Source organism: Aptenodytes forsteri, unplaced genomic scaffold, assembly GCF_000699145.1.
Source record: "Aptenodytes forsteri isolate BGI_AS27 unplaced genomic scaffold, ASM69914v1 Scaffold95, whole genome shotgun sequence".
In the NCBI taxonomy this organism is placed as follows: Eukaryota; Metazoa; Chordata; class Aves; order Sphenisciformes; family Spheniscidae; genus Aptenodytes; species Aptenodytes forsteri.
In genome coordinates this window covers 1243425-1266251 of record NW_008794624.1, presented here as the reverse complement: position 1 = coordinate 1266251, position 22827 = coordinate 1243425, and the positions used below count along the sequence as shown (strand labels likewise).

At 38.9% G+C, this 22827-nt stretch overlaps 1 protein-coding gene across 1 annotated transcript in view; it reads right to left on the bottom strand.

The window, feature by feature from the left end:
• DNM3 (dynamin 3) overlaps positions 1-22827 on the bottom strand; it is a 167484-nt gene that overhangs the window by 65823 nt on the left and 78834 nt on the right. The window contains 1 exon segment of the mRNA XM_019470486.1: positions 2890-2999. Within this exon segment, the coding sequence (XP_019326031.1) occupies positions 2890-2999 (110 nt within the window).

Below are 22827 nucleotides of genomic sequence, written 5' to 3'. Positions count from 1 at the left end.
TAAAGAACAACCATTCCCCCCCCCCCCCCCCCCCCCCCCCATTCAGAAACCAGAAATCAACAGATTAGCATAAAGTAAAACAAAAACGAGACTCCTTATTTCAACAGATCTTTGCCGATTCCCTGTTTCAGTTTCCCTAAGAATCTGGGACAGGGAACACAGTCCCCAGTTGAGGGCCAGATCACTTTACTCAAGCCCCAGTATCCCTTCTTCTGCTGACACAATCTATGAATTGTGACAATCTATGAATTGAGACAGTGGAAAGTGATACTAAAGTTGTTTTGACCAATTTGGGCCAACAGGTAGATTTTTAGAAATATCAAAACCCAGCTGTTTTATAGTAACATAGGAATTGCCGTTGTAATTAGAATTCAATAAATATTTCTTCATGAACAAGTTCTGCCTCCTTTTAAGCTGGAAGACTGCCTTCATAAACAGCCTCTCCCAAGTCAAAGTTATTTTGTCATCTTATCACTGTGCTGTCATGTCTTAACATGTTCATATAGATATAAGGATGTTTTTAGAGCAGCTTGCAGATGCTGGAGGGTCTACTCACAGCCCAAATGGGCAGGGTTATTACAGATATGGCAAACATTTTAGAAATCCGATTTTGAAACCCTTGTTGTCCAGTGTTAAAGAACAACCATTCCCCCCCCCCCCCCCCCCCCCCCCCATTCAGAAACCAGAAATCAACAGATTAGCATAAAGTAAAACAAAAACGAGACTCCTTATTTCAACAGATCTTTGCCGATTCCCTGTTTCAGTTTCCCTAAGAATCTGGGACAGGGAACACAGTCCCCAGTTGAGGGCCAGATCACTTTACTCAAGCCCCAGTATCCCTTCTTCTGCTGACACAATCTATGAATTGTGACAATCTATGAATTGAGACAGTGGAAAGTGATACTAAAGTTGTTTTGACCAATTTGGGCCAACAGGTAGATTTTTAGAAATATCAAAACCCAGCTGTTTTATAGTAACATAGGAATTGCCGTTGTAATTAGAATTCAATAAATATTTCTTCATGAACAAGTTCTGCCTCCTTTTAAGCTGGAAGACTGCCTTCATAAACAGCCTCTCCCAAGTCAAAGTTATTTTGTCATCTTATCACTGTGCTGTCATGTCTCAACATGTTCATATAGATATAAGGATGTTTTTAGAGCAGCTTGCAGATGCTGGAGGGTCTACTCACAGCCCAAATGGGCAGGGTTATTACAGATATGGCAAACATTTTAGAAATCCGATTTTGAAACCCTTGTTGTCCAGTGTGTAAGGAGATGCAGTGAAAATGTGAATGTGCAGCTATATAACACCCAAATAAATCCCAAATTTGCCAATGGTAATGCATGCTTCTCTTGGATTTTTCACAGCAGTTCACTGATTAATATTTAAGATGATGAAAATATTCAAAGCCATTAACAAAAACAAAGGAGAAACAATGAGCTAAAATTAACAGATTTCTCACGGAAGGAACTTAATATGTACAGCTGATATCAAGCCACCAGAACAAAGTTATCTTTCTTGACTGATGTAGGTGCAGCGTTGGGACGATTCACACATCTATAGCAGAATAATCAGAATTACATTTATTTCCAGCATCAGAAGATCATCTACGTTTTTAAAAACATAAAAAGTTTTTCAAAGCTTTTTTCTGTGCTCCAGAAACGCAAGTGGTCAAGTGTTTGAAATCTTATTCCCAGCAAGTATGTGTGCGACATACTTTCAAAGGGCATCTCCTGGCAGACAATGTCCACATGTAGGCTAGCTGAGATGTCAGCAGATGTAGGCAAAGCCTTCATGGGGTAGTTCAGAGTGAGACTCACATTGTGTCCTCATGTTTCTGGGGCCAGCAGAAACTTGACAGCCCAGAAATCCTGTGTTTTGCTTTTGCTTTGCAGGAGGGAGGGGCATGCCTTGCTTTTGAAAGGACTATTTCTGGCTAGTTCAGAAGCAACAACAGCTGGCTCTGCAGGGAGCCACATCCAGCCCTCATCATCCTGAACAACATCTGAATGTATTGCCAAGCTTTGGCGATGCGAGGGGGGAGCAGGTGTGAAGGGACTTAGCAGAAGAGAAGAGGAAAACAAGGGCATCTATCCATGCTACCACCGCAATTAATTTTACTTATTTTCCTGAAAAAGAACTTACAGAAATTGCACCTTATCTGCTGAAATGCAATTCCACTGAGACAGCTGCAAATGCAACTCTCCTCTTCAGTAAAAAAAAATAAAATTTACAGGTCACTTTTATGTCTAAGTGTTGTCATGTTTTCTTGACTTATTTGTGCACAGTAATCTGAACTGGCTGTGCATCAGGAGTAGGCTTCCATAGGGTACCCACACCACTTAAATCAGCGGATGGAGTCTGAAAGGAAAAGTATGAGGCAAACACTACAAAGCAAAGATTCTAATTAATTAGGGAAGCAGAGGACTCTCATTTGTTCTCCATTCAGCAGCATTTAAACCCAAACAAACAATAGAATGACTCCCAAGATTACAGACAGGCAAGATTTTCCACTGGAGAAAGTGAAAAGCAATGACGCTTTTGTGATTTACACCAGTTGAATCTGGTCACAAGGTACAGAAGTCATGAATGTTTTGGTAAGCCTAGGTGATTGCCAAACAAAACAAAAATAGGATCAGGAGATGATTATTCAGCCGTACAGAAGAACTAGATGACTAATCATGGAGCTGTTTCACCCCATGAGTGGCTAGGAGGACACTAACCTTTCATCCCATGGTTATGCAACAGCAAAGCGGCAGATAAATCAAGAGTATCAAGATATTTGTTCACTCAACATAGTGGAAATACCAGAACTGCACTCCCAGTTATTAAAATGCTCCACTAGATACAGTTTTATAGAAGTATCTGCAGAATAGCACATTTTCTTACCTCTGCTCCGTGTTAAACAATCCAAAGATATGTTTGCTAGACATGAAGCTCTTTTCAACATCTCGCACTTTCAAGTTGTCCAAAGGAAGCATATACTTCTTCTCTTTTTCCTAGGGGGGGGGGAAAAAAAACCCAACAGATTAAAACAACACTATGTGAGAAGTCTCAAAGAAGCCTGATCTCAGCAAGCTCTGTTCAGTTGGTAATGCCTTCAGTACATTTATTATCGTACGGGAATATCCAAAATTGAAATGTCTGCTTATCTTTCATAGACATACCTGCAACAGAAATGAAACCTCAATTCCAGTTCTGTTTTTCACTGACCCTTTTAAAACATTTCCTAATAAAAAAAATTCCATCTTGAACACATAAGCATCTACATTAATTGTTCTTCATTCCTCTGAATTCTAAAAAGAAAAGGGTCAGACTTAACTAAAATGAAAGTGTCTAATCAATACAGAACTCTTCTACCATGTGTGCGTAGCAGCTGGAGTAACCCGTGACATAAAGTTAATCTCTATCTAGAATTACTATTATTAATTATTTAGGGATGGTATTTGATGATCCCTCCAGTGGAAAATACAAAAATCATACAAATCAAAATCATACCATCATTGAGGTTTTATATATACCATATACAAACAAAACCAGACTCTAATCTAACCAGCTTCCAAACAGGAGGAATATCTATTCACTCTTGCTGTAGCCAACTCCTTTTACATTTTCAACACAACTCTCATTTACAGCACATTCTCATTTACAGCACAATCACTATAATTTCACCTTTTCTAGGTTTCTTGCTACCTGTAACTCCAAATTAAGGACTAGTGACACTTTCAAGATACTTTATGATGTCAGAACAAAAAAGCCCTAAGATTATTAGCTGTTCCCATTGTGTTAAACTTCCTTCAAGTCCTCATACTGATGGATGAACCAGGGCAAACCTCTCCATTTTGCTTTGGAAATACACCTGATGCTAAGTAGAAGCGATCCAAAGACAAGAGGGGCAACACTTGCATCCTCATCCCCCCATTCTGGTTTTGCACATCACAATAAAATGGCTGACAAGGGTACTAACACAGTACAGAGTTTAACAGCTTTCAAAGGCCATTACGGGACTGTTAAGGCTGGTGCCATTACCATGGCAGCAATGGAGTGGGGAGAGGATTTATGCCCTGGAATTTGTGCAGCAGATACCAAATGGGGTTCTCGTGAATTTGGCTACCCAATGACTCTACGGAAGTTCAATAAATCACCAAAGCTGGAAAGCTTAGGATTCCTTCACAGTCCCTTATCTGCCAACATGAAGCAAGACTGACTAGTCTCTGTCTAGCCATCATCAGAACTAGCTGTAAAGTCTAGCACCCATTGCACTTACTGGAGAATTGTGAACTGGGACATCACTTATGGTAGCTGGCTCAAGTAAGAAATACACATGTCATAATAGTTTATTGTATGCCATAAAACAGGGCAAAAGGCACAAACCAAACGAGGACTCATTTTTCTCAAAACGTATTTCCCAGAAGAAATACACACAAGTAACTTCCACTGCACAGAACTGGAAGAAGTCCTAGCCAGACTGAGATGTGTGTACTGTGAGGGCAGATGCAATTCAACTTGGCTAAGCTTCAGCAGATTGCAAAACTAAACTGGATGAGAATGTACCTAAGAGTGAAACTATAAAAATACAGTGACGTGTCCAACAATGGCTCACTTTCCTAGACAGCGTCATAACAGGCCTCAGTAAAGGAAAAAGCATATTTCAAAGGCCCTCCTGGAAAAGCATGGTTTCTACTGTCTTGTTTTGTTGAATAAAAAAGTTCTCAAATCCAGTGTGGAAGTATTACATAAAAAGTATCTGATGGATTTTCAAACTACCTCTAGCTTAGCCATCCTAGAAATTATTACCCACAAAAGATCATACATATGTATATTCTTCACTCTCTCATCTAACAACAATTCTGATGAAGGAGTCTAGTCCTGTGCCAGTCTATAGCTATTTACCACAGTTCATATCTATATTCTGCTTCCACTTTCTGAACCTTTGGGGCTATCCCTGAAGACAGAGTATACCGTCATCCATTCAGTAAGTATTACCACTAAGATAAATAAAACTAAGCAAAGTAAATTCATAATTTACCAATAAAAAAAGTAAATAAATAATAGTAAATGAAACTAACTAAAGAACTTATAGATCAGATATTTATGTATAAAAATTAGCAGTACACTGTCCTCTAATACTGATTTTTATTGATATGATCCGTTTTGATATTATAAACTTATGTCCTAAATAGTTCTGGTAGCATTTAAAAGGTAACAGTGTGTTAGCTTTGCTGCCACGACAAAGTGACACACACTTGAAAAATATCCTAGCGTATAAATTCAGGAGAACACATATTAAACTTTCTATTAAAAGCAAATAATTTTTTTCAGTTGAAAGCTGGACTGCATGGTAACGTAAGATACTTTGTTTTCTATTTCAAACATTTAAGACAGGTTATATATTTTTAAAAAAATCTTTTGGGCAGAAATATCAATGTTATTTATTCTATCATAACTAAGAAAAAAACTAGATAAGCTTAATTTTTATTCTTTAAAACTTATCTTTCACTGTTACAGAATATGCTTATAATGATTTACTATTCAATTATCAGAAATTTAAGTTTCTGATTAAGTGTTCGTTCTGACAGACACTATTTACTGACAAACCAAGCAACCACAGATGAGTAAAAATAGAAACTGATGAAAAAACTATACCAAAAATCTGATTGTCTAAACAAAAATTCCACAAGCAGGAAAGTTTTATAAATGTTTGATGCCCAGCTGTGAGAAAGTGTTTCTTCTGTAGCCACCAGGAAAAAGGAAATGCCTACTGAAGGCTAAGAAGTGGTTGGTATTTATTTACATGGCCTCCTACCCACATGCTGAGACAGAGCAGTTTCCAAGAAAAGGAAATCATAGGGTGCCTATGCTTGAAGCTAACAGAGACAGCATGTCATATATGAGAGATCAGACCTAAAAACTGCTTAATTCCAGGAGAATGGTATTACTGCAACATTAAAGTGCGGCAGCAAAACCCATAGCAACTTTTTTTTTTCCCCTCAAAGAGAAAAAAAATATGTATAAATGGAGCACTAGCTAATTCAACAGCAGATGAGCCCAACATCATTTCAGCCTTAGCTCAATTAATATTATGTTATGGCAGGGCAAAAAAAGCTCCAGCCAGGACTATCTGTCAATGTTTCCCATCCTGAGAGGCTGACAGCATCAGAAACAGAGAATGTATGAAGCCTGGGAGGAATGGGGCTAGGCACACTTCTAACAAGTGGCAACATGCACATAACTGTGGGTCCAGTTTGTCCCCCTCAGCATTTGTTCTTTTTTATTTATAGATTTTTATTTTTATAACGGGGCAGAGAACTTAAGCGTGACATGAGGGGAAAAACCAGCACATGCTGATCTCCTGTAAAGACTTTGCCTCTCTTTTTCCTATACAGAGTAGAGGAGAAGAAGGAAAAAGTGGGAGGTAGCACAGCCCATTCCTGTCTCTGTGACATGGAAAAAAAAAAAATCCCCATAATGCACCTTAGAAAAACAAACCAACCTGCTAGCCTAGGGAGGCCTTCCCACCCTTGAGACGATGTTTCACCACTCGTGGGCATAAGTAGCACTCACCTCCTTAATGGACTAGTTCTGTTCTCTGACAGGCGAGTAAGCTGCCAGGAACTGACAGCATGATGTAAATATGCCATATTACAACTGCCCCTTCCTTCTGCAGTGTTTAAATATACTAAAAATAAATACTGCTGAAGTCCAAAGTGGCACAAGGGATGCAAAAAATACAACAGCAGGTCCCCTCCCCCCAGCAAGGTGTCAGCCAGCACTTCCAAGCTAATGAACTTCCATTTCATTTTCAGCCGGGGCAGAAATCATTCTCTGCTCTTGGAACTTTGTAGGCTCCATCAGAACAGCAGAAGAAACCCGGGATACTATGTCAGCTAACTGGATTATAAGGGGAACAGAATTCCTTTGCTTAAAGAAAAGAGATTGTTAAATTACTTCAGCTTCTTCCAGTTATCAAAGGTGATTCTCATTTTTATTTGTCACTTGAAGATGGCTACTGCACAACAGCAGCATGCAGGACAAACTCTACTCCCCATTTCATAGCCTGAGGAACAGAAGCAAAATTCATGCAGGACAATTCAAATATATGATGCTCAGATTCTGAAAGACAGGTCTGAGCCTGAGTGTTGGTCTAATCACGCTTTCAGTTATGTCACAGGGAATTGAGACGGTTTGCTCACCACTCTGTAATGCTTTTTAGAACACCAGTTTCCAACTGGGGCGTCATGACACCAACCAAAACCTGCCTACACCGATTGTAGGGACCACAGGTTCAAGGAAATCAAGCTCCCAACTAGAAGTGCAGGCGACACTGGAAAAGTTGGAACAAGGTCTGGTTTACAGCAGGATTCATTCTGTGCGTCATTTGTATTGAAAGTCCAACTCTCAAGAGTAATTACTGCGCACTGATAGCAAATATAGGTATCCGTGGAATACCTCTGCCATTAGTATGAGGCATTAACAAGTATTAGGCATTAATGAGGCAAAACAGTGAACTACTTTAAAAACATAAACCGAGGAAGACGGCTTTGAATTAAAGCTTGGGAACAGCAGATAAAAAGGTTGGCATTTCTGCCTCTGAACTAGATTTCCAGACCAACACTACTACTCTCTGTATTTGTTTCCACATTAGTAACTCAGGCCTAGTACTTACCTGACTTACAGGCATCGTGCTAGACCTTGTTTCTGCAAGTAGCTAGTGATGGCAGGGCATCATTAAGGTATCCTGCAACCAGGGTGCTAAAATGTGTAGGTGGAACACCAAAGCTGAGCAACTATTTGGCAAAGCAGTTAAGCAGCAGAGGCAGAAAATAATACCAAAATGAAGATATTCTACAGTACTGTACTATTTTAGATGGCTGGATCACTACCCTTCATTTTACAGACAGGAACGACACAGGAAGCAGTGGCTTGTGAACCTGCCGAGCCAGAGCGGTCTACATTAAAGAAAGAAGAAGAAAAAAAATAGGAAGTGTAAGGAAATGCTGGTGGTGGGCTGAAACTATGCCTGTTTACTCCTGAAAAGGAAAGGCTCAGAATTGTTTACACCTAGAAGCTGTTCTCACTACCAGTGCAGAATAGCCTACTCTCTGGCATTTGATGAAAATGCAAACTATTAAGATGCCTCATAGCAGCTTTTATAGTATTTAAATCAAGATCCAAGAGTTAACCATATTCTAACTTTAAATATACCCAAGAAAATTTTGCTGTGTTTCTATTTCTATTTTTTCTCTCTCAGTTTAGAAAGCCACACAGCATCTTCACAACAGTCTCTGCTTTACCACACTTGGCTTTAAAGCATACTCTGAAAAATGAAGCATGAGATATTCACGTTACTGCAAACTTTTGAAGAAAAACAAAGCAAATTATTTTATTACAGACAACTTAGCAATGTGGGATTCAGGCCTGAACATGCTCCTGGGTATAGCTGTAGAAAACATAATTCTGAACTGTATATACAATGAAGGAGCTGCTTTAGCAGAAAAACAACGCATAAACATTCTAACATTTTTATGAAAAGCATAGCAAAAGAATACTTAAAAAGTTGTAGATAAGACCATTCTTCTTCCACATATCTCCCTCTCCCTCCAGTCTTCTACAGTCAACTCCTACGTGGCTTTAGCTGTTGATAACAAAGCGTTGAAGCCAAGCACTTTTCCAAGGGTTTCTTTTCTTTGACCACTGAAACCAGATTCAAACCACCATAGATTCTGATTCTTCAATAAAGCCAGCCACATGGGCATCAAGAAGCACTCTCACACGTACAAATGATTCTCTATGTGCCCAAGTGAAAGTTTTCAGACAAAAACTTTAGGCAAAAAATGAAAAAATATTGTCTCACTCCCTGAGACGACTCCACAGGCTGGGTATAGCTGTATATACACCCAGTGCTTGGCTTCAATGCTTTGTTATCAACTAAGCTAAAGCCACGCAGGAGTTGACTGTAGAAGACTGGAGGGTGAGGTGCATATGTGGAAGAAGAATGGTCTTATCTACAACTTTTTAAGTATTCTTTTGCTATGCTTTTCATAAAAATGTTAGAATGTTTATGTATGCGTTTTTTTTCTGCTAAAGCAGCTCCTTCATTGTATAGACAGTTCAGAATTATGTTTTCTACAGCTATACCCACCCTCCACATGAAGGTGGATTACACCTCCATGATGCACTACCATTCCCCTTTCTGCTCAGCTCTCACTGTGTGCCAGGAGAACTCTGTAGCTGTGCTACACCACAACGGATGTACATTACCTAGAGAGCAGTTTTATTACATGTATCTATGTTGACAAGAATAATCCTGTATGACATATTAGAGAGCTGTCACATATAGGCGCATATATAATTAAATATTAACAAAGACACAGAAAAACCATTATGCAACATATAAAAGAGAAGCAATTCTAGGAAAACACTAAAGAATAAAACGAGAGCTCCAAATTGAAAATCTCAGTACAAAAATGTGACAATGGCTTAGGGCGATAAGCCAGACCATTAGAAGAAAGGAGCACATGGCACAGAGCACAAATACCAAATCTTATATTCCCTCAGTGTTACAAGACTTCATCCTCTGCCACGGTGGAGATAATGAGTTCCTTATACAAATCAACGCTGAAAATGCCAAACCTGAAGCTGCAGCTGAAAAAAGAGAGATTTGGTGACAGAATCAAGCTATTTCAGGTTTGAGTTATTATCTTTTTATATTTTGCATTTGTAATATCTTTTCTAGGCAATCATGCGTACTCCTGGCACTTGCAATTTTTTCCCAATCTTTTGGTACCTTTTCCCACAACATATTACACAACATATTATTTAAAAAAAAAAAAAAAAAAAAAAAAAAAAAAAAAAAATAAATCAACAGGCACGTTATATCTCTGGTGTTTCTTCTGAATTCAACTATGGGATTAAACCTGATGCTAATGTTAAAAGCAGTCCTTAGTCTGGTCTTGTCATTCATTTTACAGTGTGTCATTCATTTCCCAGTGTTCTTCTCTCATAAGAACCGGTATTGAATTTGTTTCTGCACTTCCCTCTGCCCAAACTTATTCAGGAATAGAACCACAAGACTTCACAACTCTGTATTTGAAATACTTCACCCTTTCAAGAAATGGTCACCGGTGTCTTTCTGGAAAGGAGTTTACTATCCTGCTACATTTCAAGACTTCACAGAAGGACACTGATATAGGATGTCTCTACATCACTATTTTGCAGCACAGCAGTCCAACTTTAATGAAGGGTTTACAGGGAACTGAAGCTGCAGCTTGCATTCATGCAGCACACACCAGAGCAGAACCTCACAATCCATCTGCTCAGAGCTGGGCAGCCCTGAATACCTCCTTCTCCTTGCCTGGAGGAGAGGATGGGCACAGCACACAACAACGAACGACCAGAATCCTTGGGGAGTGCTGTGCTGAGCAACCAAGCTGGCCCTTAAGTGGGAGCTAACAAACCTGCTGCACCAAGCTAACTCCATGTGGTTGCTGCTGGTACAGCAGTCCCCACGTTATGGTACCCAGATAAACAGCTTTCCCATCATCCATCTCTCATTCCCTCAATAACGAGGGGTGGCTGAGCAGGCATCCCATTGTATTAGCGCAGAGTCTGAATGGCTGGATTAAAAAAGAAAAAAAAAATCCAGCTATTCCACTGGTACTCCCTGTGCCTTTACACAATCAGTGCATCAAACAGAAGTGTAATAGTTTCTGGAATATATAACAAATTCAACATGATTTAAGATTGCCCCTCTTCAAAAGAGGTGTTTATCATCACAAGTGGAAGGGCTGGTCTTTCATTGGTCTGTGCTGTGGGGATGTGCTGACAGTAAAAGCATCAATCTGAGAAAGGGCCTGATGAAGAGGAAATCTCTGTTTAGCTCTTATTAGGATCTTGAAAGGTCATTTTGAATTTGGGAAATCTTGTCTGGGAAAGAAGCCAGCAATCCCTCTGAACTGAAGTGGCGCTGGCATTTAAAATTGAGAGAAAGCCCCAACTGATGAACCCAGTTGACAGTCTGGAAAAACTCTGCTGGATGCATCCAGTGGCTGCTCCGAAGGTAGAGGGGGAAAAAGAGTACCCTTTGACCTTTTTGTCCCTTGCAATCAAGCCTGCTTATGACAGCTTGTTTTTCTCTACTGGTGCTCAAGTTTTTATTTTTCACTCTTCACCTAGTGCAGATCATCCAACAATCACAGCAGTTTGTGGGAGCAACAGTGCAGGATGAAGGGCTTTGGTGCAGCATGTCTGTGCTGGCAGAGGGCACGGAGTGACAATGACATACCAGTTCCTGGGAGATCCAGCTTTTCAGTCGGGTACAGCTTTCCATTCCTACAGTTTACAATTTTGCTTATTACCTATAGATGTGTGTGTATAAAAAATACTTTTTTATATATGTACACACACACACGTTTTGGTGGTGGGATTTTTTTTTATTTAAAGGAAAAACGTAATTCCTGAAACCTATTCTCTTTGAATAGAAGTGCAGCTCAGATTTCAGTCTTGAGAAGGTGATGGCCTGGGTGGACGAACCTCTCCAGTTCTAATGACGTCTTGCATTAGGAATATTAAGTTAAGATTGAAAAAAACCAGTAAGTTTAACTGTATTTTCAGCTTCCTGGACTCCCTTAACTTGCACATAAAAAGAGAGCCTCTCATTGAAAAGCCTCCTGAAATTCCTTGGTAGGTAGATGAAGAAGATACACCTTTGCTACAGTACCCTTGTTTTCTGCTGGAAAGGCATTTCTTAAAACTATTCTAGCTTTTGAATGCATTTCAGTTTCTATAAAATGAATCCTAGAAAAGCTCAAACTCAGGAAGCCTCCAGATACTTTTCTTTGGGTACCAACTGAAGTATCTGGAGAGACACTAGATCCTTTGTGTGTGCGCATGCGTGTGTGTGGAGAAAAAAAAATATCCTTCTTACTAAAATCAAAATGATAAATACGCAATTACATAATTATGTAAAAAACATTAAGCAGGATTTTCCTGAGGCGACACATCTGTGTCTGCAAGACTCCTGAAGATGCAACAAAATACACACACACAAATTAGTTCATGGCATTTATGCTGCCCTACTTGCTTGTTATCATTAAAAGCTTTCAGACAGTAATCAGTTTCACTGTGGTGGAGATTACTGCTAAATGCATTAAGAAGTTCACGCCTGTAGCAATGGTCACTGAAAATATTTTGGAAAGCATCCCAGAAGTATAAGACTTTTTCCAGAGATCCGAGAGAAACTCTGCTATGACAAGCTTCTGGTGTCAAGACTTCTCCTCCACCCCCCCCCCCCCCCCTTTTTTTTTTTTTTTTTTTTTTTTAATAGCAGCATTTTTTGAAAGGTACATTTCAGCTTTTTTTTTTTTTTTTTTCAAGCAAGCCAAAATACTTGGATCATGGAAAACATTAACTTCTGAGACAACTGTCTGAAGATATCTCCTTCCTTGCTCTACATAATATGGCTAAATATACTCTGGCTTCTTAATTTCATGAAAGAAAAACTGTTGAATTATAACAAGAGTGAGAAAACCACCTGCTTACTCTATCATAACAACATTTCTGTTTTTTTGTAAAATAAGTAGCCCTGGGGATGTTCCTATATTAAATAAACAAAGAAAATTAATAATCATCAAGCACTATTTCTACTTTATATCAAGAACATTACCTTCAAATGCTAAGTGACATATGCCATCAAATCTTCAAGGGAGTGGGTTTTGAAATGTGCCTCAGAATTTGACAAAAGATATCCTAAAATAATTATGGTGATGTGCAAGAAAACCTGCAACCCTCTGTCCTTGGAATTTAATAGCTATTAGATTAAAGCCTCCTTAGAAACATTCATCAGGAAGACTGTTTCCATGAAACTGTCCCAGACTGAAACACTCCTGAAGCTCATAGCCAAAGTTGTTTCTCAAACTGACCTTAAGTTGTCTCTAGAGTGTAACCTGCTAAAGACAGAAGTTGCTTCTCAATGTACCTCATCTGCCCCAGTAGGTAGTTTAACGCGAGTGGGGATTGCAGACTTTATCATAGCAAACCCTGAACAATAACTGAACTCAGAAGAAGGAACCTGACAAACATTGGCATGGGAATGTGGGAAAAAAAGTTAGTAGAACATCCAAGACATCATAAAACTATTAGCCTTAAGAACAATCAGGAGCTAGAGGACAACAGCAAAAAATGCAACATCAAAGCATTCTTTAAAGCTACTGTCATTTTAAAAAGTGACTGCAAGGTGCTAGGCAGTGTTAGTCTACTACTGACTCCTACCACTAGGAGTACGTGCGGAGGGAGGTGTGTGTAGGACAGCTGCCAAACATGGTAGTTTTCAATCTGCAGATACTGCATATCAAATGAAAACGTCCAAGTGTTGCTCACCCACAAGCAGCTCCTTCCTGATAACAGTATGTTGTTTTTTCACATGCGAATGTGTGTATCTTTTGAAGGACACTCGACACATTGCTAGCTATTTCCATTGTGCCGCTCAGCTGTTCACTTGCAGTAGCATACAGAAAAGAGAGGTCCTGTTCCAGTATCACCCTAAGGGGAAAGTACATCAAGCTTACAGCATACCTTAACGACACACAACTGAAATGGAGGGACAAATTCTAGTGCCTTGGCCACATGCTCCCTTTAAATACCATGGCAGATGGTGAACTCAGGCAGATGTCAGCAGGAGGTACCACAGTTTGGGGAAGCTTAGAGAAGCACCTCTGGAAGGGAAGAGACATCCTCAAACAGAAATAACCACGACTGTTCACGTGTCATCACTGCCCTTTTGTGTGATGGCAGAACTTGATTAATTTATTGACAGATCACCTTTGCCAGTTCCATACATGCTCACCTTTGTGTCATTGCTGAATCAGAGCGACAGGATAATACCCATACACCAAAGTCTTAGAGACTGTCAAATACTTGGCACCGAAGGCAGTTCTCCTGCAGGCCCAGAGCAGACAATGCTTATGTCCAGTAACAGATTATCCAAAGCTGTGTTTTGCAGCCAGCTAGAACAGAGCACATAGCTAAGAAACGGGCTAGTGAAACACTCTGCAAGCATAAACTTAAAGCAAATCTTCAGTCATGTGGTATCAGTTTCACTACATTAGAGGTGACAGCTAGAGGCTTCTGCTAAGAGACAGATTGTGCATTGCCGCAACCAAGGCCTACGAACAAAGCAGGACTGCCACTGTGCAGTGTGAGAGGCACCGGATGGAAGTGGTGTGCTGAAGTCAGGAGACAACATCTGTGATGCTTCTGGCTGCCAGATTAACTTCCACCAAAGCAGACACAAAGGCTCAGGCAACCAGAGATTCCATCATCATTGCTGTGAGCAATGAGCACAAAAACTGGGCAATGAGAGTATCTCTCAAGAGTATCAGCACCTGGGAGAAGGAGGCATTTCCCTTGCTTCTGCATGGTGGATGAGGTCTTCAGTAACTGCCAGATTAAGAATCTTGAAGTTACATTCTTTCGATATCGCAAAATAACATCCTTACTAATAATTTAAAAATATTTTTAATTGTTTTTCTACTTTTCTCTGTATCTCTTCCAATCTAAACTAACGCCAAACCTTGTCTTTTATTGCTATGACATTTTAAAATATGTCATTTCTCCTCTGTATAAAATAACATCATCTTTAAAGAATTCCAGTTCTCCTTTGCCTGGATTCCTGCAATCAAGTATTATTCTGATTCATACCTAACACCCTCTTTTATTCCATGCTGTTTGCTTCGGGAGGAAAATACAAATTGAATATACCATTGTCTAGACTAGAAGTTGTGTTAAGATGACAAACACCTGCATTCACTTAATCATCTCTGTTAACATACCGTTAGTTGGACTCCCCAAGAACACAATTAGGGAAGGAGCTCTTTCCTAAGAAAAAAACTTCTAACCAATGATCAAAATAGCTGTAAGAACTATCTTCATCACGCTCTAAAAATTTGCAATGTGCAGCTTGGATAGATACTGTTGGTGAAGTGATATTACGAAAATAAGATTTAAGAGAGTCAATAAACAAGATGTAAATTTTTGCTCCAGCAGAACTGCCTATACATGCTTAACCTCAACTGTTTCAAAGAACCTATGAAACATACAATGTCTTTGAAAGTCTCCAGGAGTTTCAGAACTATAAACAAACAATGACAATGCAAGACGTAATGACATTGTTGCAAACACAGAAAAGACAAAAAAAAGGCATACTGAAATCTGAAAGTTGAAACGCCTGCAAAAACATTGAATTCTTATAGTATACAGTTGTACTACAGACGAGAAAGATAACACCTCTGCTTCTCTGGAAGAAAGTAAAATATTTATTAGGAAACATAGCACTTCCTCAAGAATATACGTCTTCATCAATGCTGACTCAAAATATCGTAGACTATCAATACACTGGTCCTGAACCTGCAGGACACAATTATATTTGTAAAGAATCACTCCAAAGTATGTACACTAATTCTACGTAACATTGACATACGGCACCAAATTCCCAGACAGTCAGTCAAAGTTCTGGGCAGGAAACCAAATTCCATGATTATTTTTTTTTTTCTTTAAACACTATGTCAAAACACTCCTATTACTCGTTACTTGTGCTTTGAAAGATATACTCCATTACGCCTTAATGTCGTTAGCTTTTACAGATACTGCAACCAACAAGGAACTGCTGCTGGAAAAAATGTATTACAACTGTTTTCTAACACTGACATATTGAGATTGTTTCAACGTGAAAGAGGCATGGTGACAACAAAAATCCAAGTAAAGAGAAGATAACTAACTTACAAATATAGGCACAAACTCGAATTTCAGTAAGGAATCTATAATAGTGAAACAAACTATCAAGTACTAAAACTCCCAAGTTTATAATTTTCCACATATAAATTCATTCTAGGATCAATTCCAAAAACTGGATTAATACAACTAAGCCTTACTGGTGTAAACCATCTCATTAGTAGTCAATGACTTAATTTCACACACAGTGATTCCTAATATCAACAGAGATAATCTTTTAATATGTTCTAAAGTAATAAAGAACATTTTAGACAAACATTTTTTCCACTCATTCTGTTTTCAAGACACTCAAAGATACAAAGCAGGGAGGACAGCTTATTGCAAAGTTGCCTGTGCAACAAAATTTAAAAAATACAATACAAAACAAAGAAAACGTTTCAGCTAGTTCCCCATCTGCCCTCCAAAAGCCTCAAAAATATTGAAATAAAATGTTGAAATAAAATGTTCATTAAAAATATTCCAAGTCTGCCTAAGAGCTACTTAAACATCGTATTCAGCAATTTGATTTTCTGTAATCCATTTTTTACATTTACATTACCCAAACTGAATGTATATTTTAATTATTTTCTCAATTCATTCATTTTGCTGAAATAACATTCTATTCCCTGTTGAGAATATTCCCAAGTTTATAAAAACTAGATTGTCTAGCAGTTTAGATTTGTTTTAAATGTCTAATAATACATTACACTGAAATGGTTTGAAATAATGAGAGGTTTATACTAATACATTACCAAACTATATAATTACTAGTAATTCGCAGAAAAAAAGTACATGGCAATAGACAAGGCTAAATTTATGTATATCTGAATAAAATACATTACAGAACTACTGCCGTTACTCAAAAAAAACCCAAAACAATCCTACCAAAACCAAGTGTTATAAGCCTGGAAAATTTACAGTTAAAAGAAATTCATGTTCCCTAATGGAAACAGAATACCTCAAATGCATTTCAATCTGCCCTGAAATTGCACTTTAGAAATGGGGAGGGGGAGAACCTAATTCAGACAGGGGGAAAATATACTTTAGTCTAAGAACACAAACCTAAGATTTTAAAATCAAATTCATTTGGCAGCTGCACAGAGCCTTTACAGGTGAAGCCCAATTCCCCTTGCTTTTCTTGCATTCACTTCCATTTCCCCATTCACCTCTCACATTTCCTGCTGAAGGCATTTGGTGCAAGAAGTGTTTTTAAAAATAGGAACTACTGAAATGCAAAGACGACTTTGGCCACAGATTGTATGTGGACAAAGACCACTACTTCTAGGGACTTTTTGCAGAGAAGGCCACTGTTTGTAAAAAGACTGAAACTATATGTTGCAGTCTTACAAAATAGACACTACCTCCTTGTTCAAGGTAAGTGAAGATGGGAATGCAGTGGCCTCCTCCATTTTCAGCGGGCATAAACAAAATCCCAGACCCTTTCAGAACACTAGGACACAAGATCATCTCGAAGAGAAGGACATCATGGAATTTTTCTTATGCTCACTGAAAAGTATGGAAAATTTTATATAAAATAACAGGCACATGCCCCTTAATCTGAAATAATTATACTCTGATTACCATTGGATTCTAAATTCTCTGGGCTTAAACAACACAGCTGAAAAGTTCTTCATTATTTCATTATTAGGATCATTTAGCACAAAAATTGACTGATGTCAGGTGCTGAGTTTCATAAAACACATTTCTAATTAATTTGAATTATGCTGCAAGTTCTCAACTTACTCCGCGGACTAAGAAAATCCTCATTGCCCTCACACACACACATCCACACAGAAACAGCACTGCTTAAAAAGAAAAAAAGCTGTTAATTACAGAATCACAACACTTGTTCCCTATTTATCCATATCCTAAAGGGGAGGTGGGGGTGTGGGGGAGAAGAATCTAGTGAGGAGGACTTTAAAGCAGAGTATCTCAAAGATGAAAATGAGAAAAATGAAAGACCTACTGATAAGTTGAACACACGGTGACCTGGACAAGAGGCTGTAGAGGTGGGAGTAAGGTTAGGAAAGGGTTATGGAAGAAACTGCTGCACAGGTATCTAAAATGCCTGTGGACTGACTTACTAACGGCACACAAAACAAACCACAGAAGCTAGAACTTTTCAATACAGAATCAAAATTATTACTTAATTGACCTAACAGGGACCTAGTGGGATAATTCACATAATCTGGAAAATTGACATATCTTTATATTCTTGTTTAGGAAGCCAGACAGAAAATAACTGGGAAAGCATCATCTTTCATATCCAAAGCACACGTGTTGGTGTGGGATTGATGCCAAACGGGGGGTGATCTTCTGAACATTCCTGGAGGCAACTAAAGAACAAAGAATATGTGCATCACCATCACCGGAACTTTCGGTGATCACTATAATGATCCATGGACAGGACTTGGTGATAATGAGGTATTTTAACTAAAAGAGAGACGCCATGGAAAAAGCTGATCCACTGCTTGGTTGAGGGGGAAACCTATTAATAGGCAATGTTGAGAAACCTCCAGTATTCAATCCTTCTTTCACATTACTCTTCACTAAAAAGCCTAAAAAGCAGTAAAAATTATTATGGTTAGATACTGGGGAAAAAAAAAAGTTTAAGAAAATTAAGCACTAGTATAAACTGCTAAGTTCAGTAACCATCCCCCCATTCTTTCAGTTCTCTCAAGTGGCTCAGTTTTGAATCAACAGCTTAAAGTCATAAGAGTAAAAACTCTGTAACTGATGTGTGTAAACCTCTTATCTAAATCACATAGAGTGAACAGAAAAGCAAACCTGACTTAAAAAGCACCAGGGTTCCTTGGAACTAAGCCCTACTCTTAGTCTGCTATTTACACATTGCAGCTAGCATCTTTGCTCTACAAGACGACATGCAGTCTTCATCGAAAACACAGCCTAACTCAGAGATTCTCAGATGTTTTTCTATTTTAAGCACATTCTCTTTTCCTCTCGGCTCTACCCCAGCGCAGACAATTTTGCATACTCTAGGCCTGTATCTGCTTGCTCCTTCTCTCCAGAACTGCTTTTTGAAATTCCCAGCTCCCATGCCATGCTCCTCAGGAAGGTGCTCGGAGTGGTGTGTCAGACGCAGCTTGGCAGAGGTGCTCGAGACAGAGGCATGAGACAGGAGCTCTAACGACAGAACTAAAGAACCCAATTTACTAGGATTGGTGCAACTACTTATCAGTGCAGGGCTGAAAGACAACAGCAGCCCGTGCTTACCCAGCATGAGAACTGCCAGTCTACAGAGCAAGCTGCCAGTACAAACCAAACCCAGAGAAGAGGGGCATCTGCTTTCCACCACACAATGGCAAGTCCAGCTGAGCAGGAGACTCAATCCACAGAGGCACCTTCATCTTCCAGAGAAGAGGTCAACATCTGGTTCTGCTCCAAAAACAAACAGGTCAAGACTCTGGGAAATAACGCACCACACCTTCCTTTATCCCCTCCTGGCTGGGTCCTAGCCTAGCCCAGGAGTAGCCAGTCATCTTTTCTATTTGGTAGGTTAGGGTGTTGGTCCATCATCTCAGTGGCAAATAATTTGCAGAAAAGCATCATTTCACGTATCTTAAATGAAGGCTATAGGAACATGTGCACTGTACACAGCAAAGAAGGTCATTATGGAAATACTAGAGAACTTAAAATTCTAAGTTCCATGTAACTTGTGCCAATAAACTGTTGGTTATCCCCAAATTAAGCTTGGTATATAAACTATCCCTAAACTGTTGAGATAATTTTTTTCATAAGCAGGGAGAAACACAACTACTAATGTCTTAAGTCCTTGTTCACGTTTTGACCTCAGATGCCTAAAGGCATTTGTTCAGCTCCCACAGTGTGGAATGCCCTCCCACAAAGCACCCATGTGGAATCTTCAGAGGCTATTTTTGAAAAGCATAATAAAAAGGCATTTCTTCCTAGTTTTTGTTGTTAGCAGCACAGCTTATTGACCACCTCTGTGGATGCCTACACTTTCCATAGTTTTTCATACAGATGGGATTTCTTATGTGTAGTTACCCATTACAAAAGTCTAACTGAAAATTTATAGTTGTCAACAATGAGACAAAGGAGGAAGCAGGCTTCTCTTTATGTAAGGATGTACCCATCCTCACAGTGAAAAAAGAAAATATTATTTCCATGAGGTTTACTGCAAATTTATTACAGCAATTAAACTGCCCAATGAATCTCTGTATCAACTTATTTCCAGATTCAAAACCAGATGTAAAAACCATCTTTCATTTAATTTGATTATTCTAACTTGGGCAGAGTACGTAGAAACAGATATTTTGGCAACTGGTTGCTAATGAGCTTTCCTAACTCTTTAAAGCTGTTCTTGCAATGCTTTTCCTACAGTATTTACAAGAAAAAGCTAGTGATTAGAAAATGGTTAAAATCCTTGCTCCTCCTGCAGCAGAAAACACTAAATCTCATTTGTGCAGAAAAGGCTTTAAACAGGCTTCATTAAACACAGCTTCCCAAGAATCCACTTTCTTGCTGGCCATTACTTCAGTCTTTTTGTATTTCAGCTGTACAGCAAAGGGTTAGTAAACCCATCTACACTAAAACACCCATTGCCGTACTCCACCCATCAGGGCTTCTAGCATTACAAAAAAATGTGCAGTACTTTTAACCCATTGTTGAGCACTGGCATTTAAATGCTTAGGCAACATTTATTTTTTGCCTTTATGCATTTCATAAGGGATCTAAGCACTCTCTATAAACATTAATTATTAAACTGAAATCTTAAAGGGAAGATGCACGGTATTTTATGTGTGAGAGTTTGCAATCAAAGAGACATTATTTTTATGTTTTCATTTAAAATAAACAAAACCAATACTGTATTCAGTAGTGTAAGGTTCTACCTGTTCCTCCAAGCACCCAACTACCATTCCGTAGCTTTAAAATTAATTTTCTGTTTGTGAATATTGTTTTCTCCAACATAACAGAAGATGAAATCAAGCGACTGACTTTTGCATTTCCTCTGTGAAAGCTGATAAACAAAAGTTTCTTTAAACAAAGTACATACTTAAGCTATGACCTCCACTGATGCTAAGCATCCTTGAGACTAAGAATTCAGTGTGATTCCAGGAATCCTTTCCTATGGATGCCCCCAGCTGCATCAGAAAAGAAAAAAGGAAACCATGCAAGGAAAATAAAGTTTCATAAAGCCAGGTAGTGAGCCAAATGCTGCCCAACCATCTGCTGTGGGGACTGTAGCAGTCCATTAGATTTAGTTCCTCTTTAGCATCTGGCATTTACTGCTTTCACAAACGCGCTGATCTGATTCAGGACAGGAGTTGCTACTTTTCAAAATGCTGTCAAATACACAATGTCAAAAGCAGAGATTTTTTTTCCTTAGCTTTTTCCATTATGGTAAAGTTTTGTTTACATCTAACAGATAACAAAATTGCAGATTGAAGTCTGATTTTACATTGACAGTATCTCCTTACGGTGAGTTTAACAACAAGATAAACAGTAGAAACCGGAACCAAATCATAGCTTTTAACATTTCATTCTAGGTTTTATTTACAAGACTATTCTTTCTTGCAAAATGTTTAAACCACTACTCTGAGCTTACTTCTCACTTGTTAGCCAGGTAATAAAATTAAAAGGGCAGTGCAAAAGTGGGAAACCAAAAGGAAAATTTTTAGATAAACAGCACATTAGATATGTTTAGAAACATGGATTAGCACATGGGATGTCTCTCGTAAAAGATGATGTGTATCACATAAAAGCTACTCACACTGACGAAGGTTATAGTCTGTTTTCATGACTTTTATCAATAGCCAAGGATTGACCAGAAGTTATATAAAAACAAATAACCCAGTCCTGTAACCTAGCTCATCTGCAGTGATTACTCCCACACTATTAAATCAAACACGAACATTCCTATTGGTACAACCCTTATTTTCAGACTGGAGTCATTGTCATCTCTTACACTGATGCTTTTTACCATCCTCACGCCACCTTCAGTCTCTCTGGCTTATTAAGTGACTCCATGGATGGGAAAACGGCAAATTTCACTTTAACAGAACACAAATATACACCAACTCATACTTAAATTATTTCTTTCTATTCCTCTTTCAGTGTGTTAATTTTGTTGAGGCCCCACATTCTAGCAATCAGTAAAATAGATGTGTTCCAGCTAAGGCACCACATGACAACACTTGCCTGGAAATACTTGCTTACCCCAATGGTAACCTTTCCTAACTGAAAAGAAGGGTCACAGTCACTTATTCAGGATTCCCAGAAGCCAGGTAACCTAGTCAGGCTACATGCACATCTGTTCCAGCCTCCATCCACAGGGCACACACAATGCTTCACTGCGCATGTGTTCTGTGGTAGATATTAGACCAGTGTTAGCAGAGTTATGTGGTGTGCACTCACTACCTGCCTGGCTTTTCCCATTTGGACCTATGGGAGCTTCAGTGGGGGCAGTCAGAGCATAATTATTATTCCTGCTGAAAATGGCATCAAGTTTCAGAGACATGAGGCTTCAGGAATGTTCTCATCCTACTCCAATAGATATGCCAAGATGGCCATCATGACAAAAATCCACCGAGCTATGGATCGTAACTGATATACAGTCACTTCCTCAAGAAGAAAGGATGTTAACTCCGATGGTGATGACAACCATGTATACAGACAGACAGGAAGACTTGAAATACAAACGAGCTAGTAGACGATTCAACAACTCTATGTACTGCATGGGTGGATGGTGGTCTGCGCCCTCAGTACTGGCAGAGAAAGGACATTAATGCAAAAGAAAGCATTATGGTAATTCTTCCAAAATAAGTGTGTTCAAATATCAGTCTCTCTCATTTGCCATTATAAAGAGAGACAGAATGAATTAAAATACCATTTCTTTAAGGATCCGACCTATGAGTAAGATAATCCCGGAATGAATGGAAAAGAGGAACAAGGGAGTACATCTGCTATACAATTCCCCAATGGCAGGTTATCAACAAATCAAAAATAGTGATGCCTTTTCTCTACAGCCCAGGATAAAACTGCCTTCAAAGCTGTAATGGGGGGGGGGGGGGGGGGGGGGGA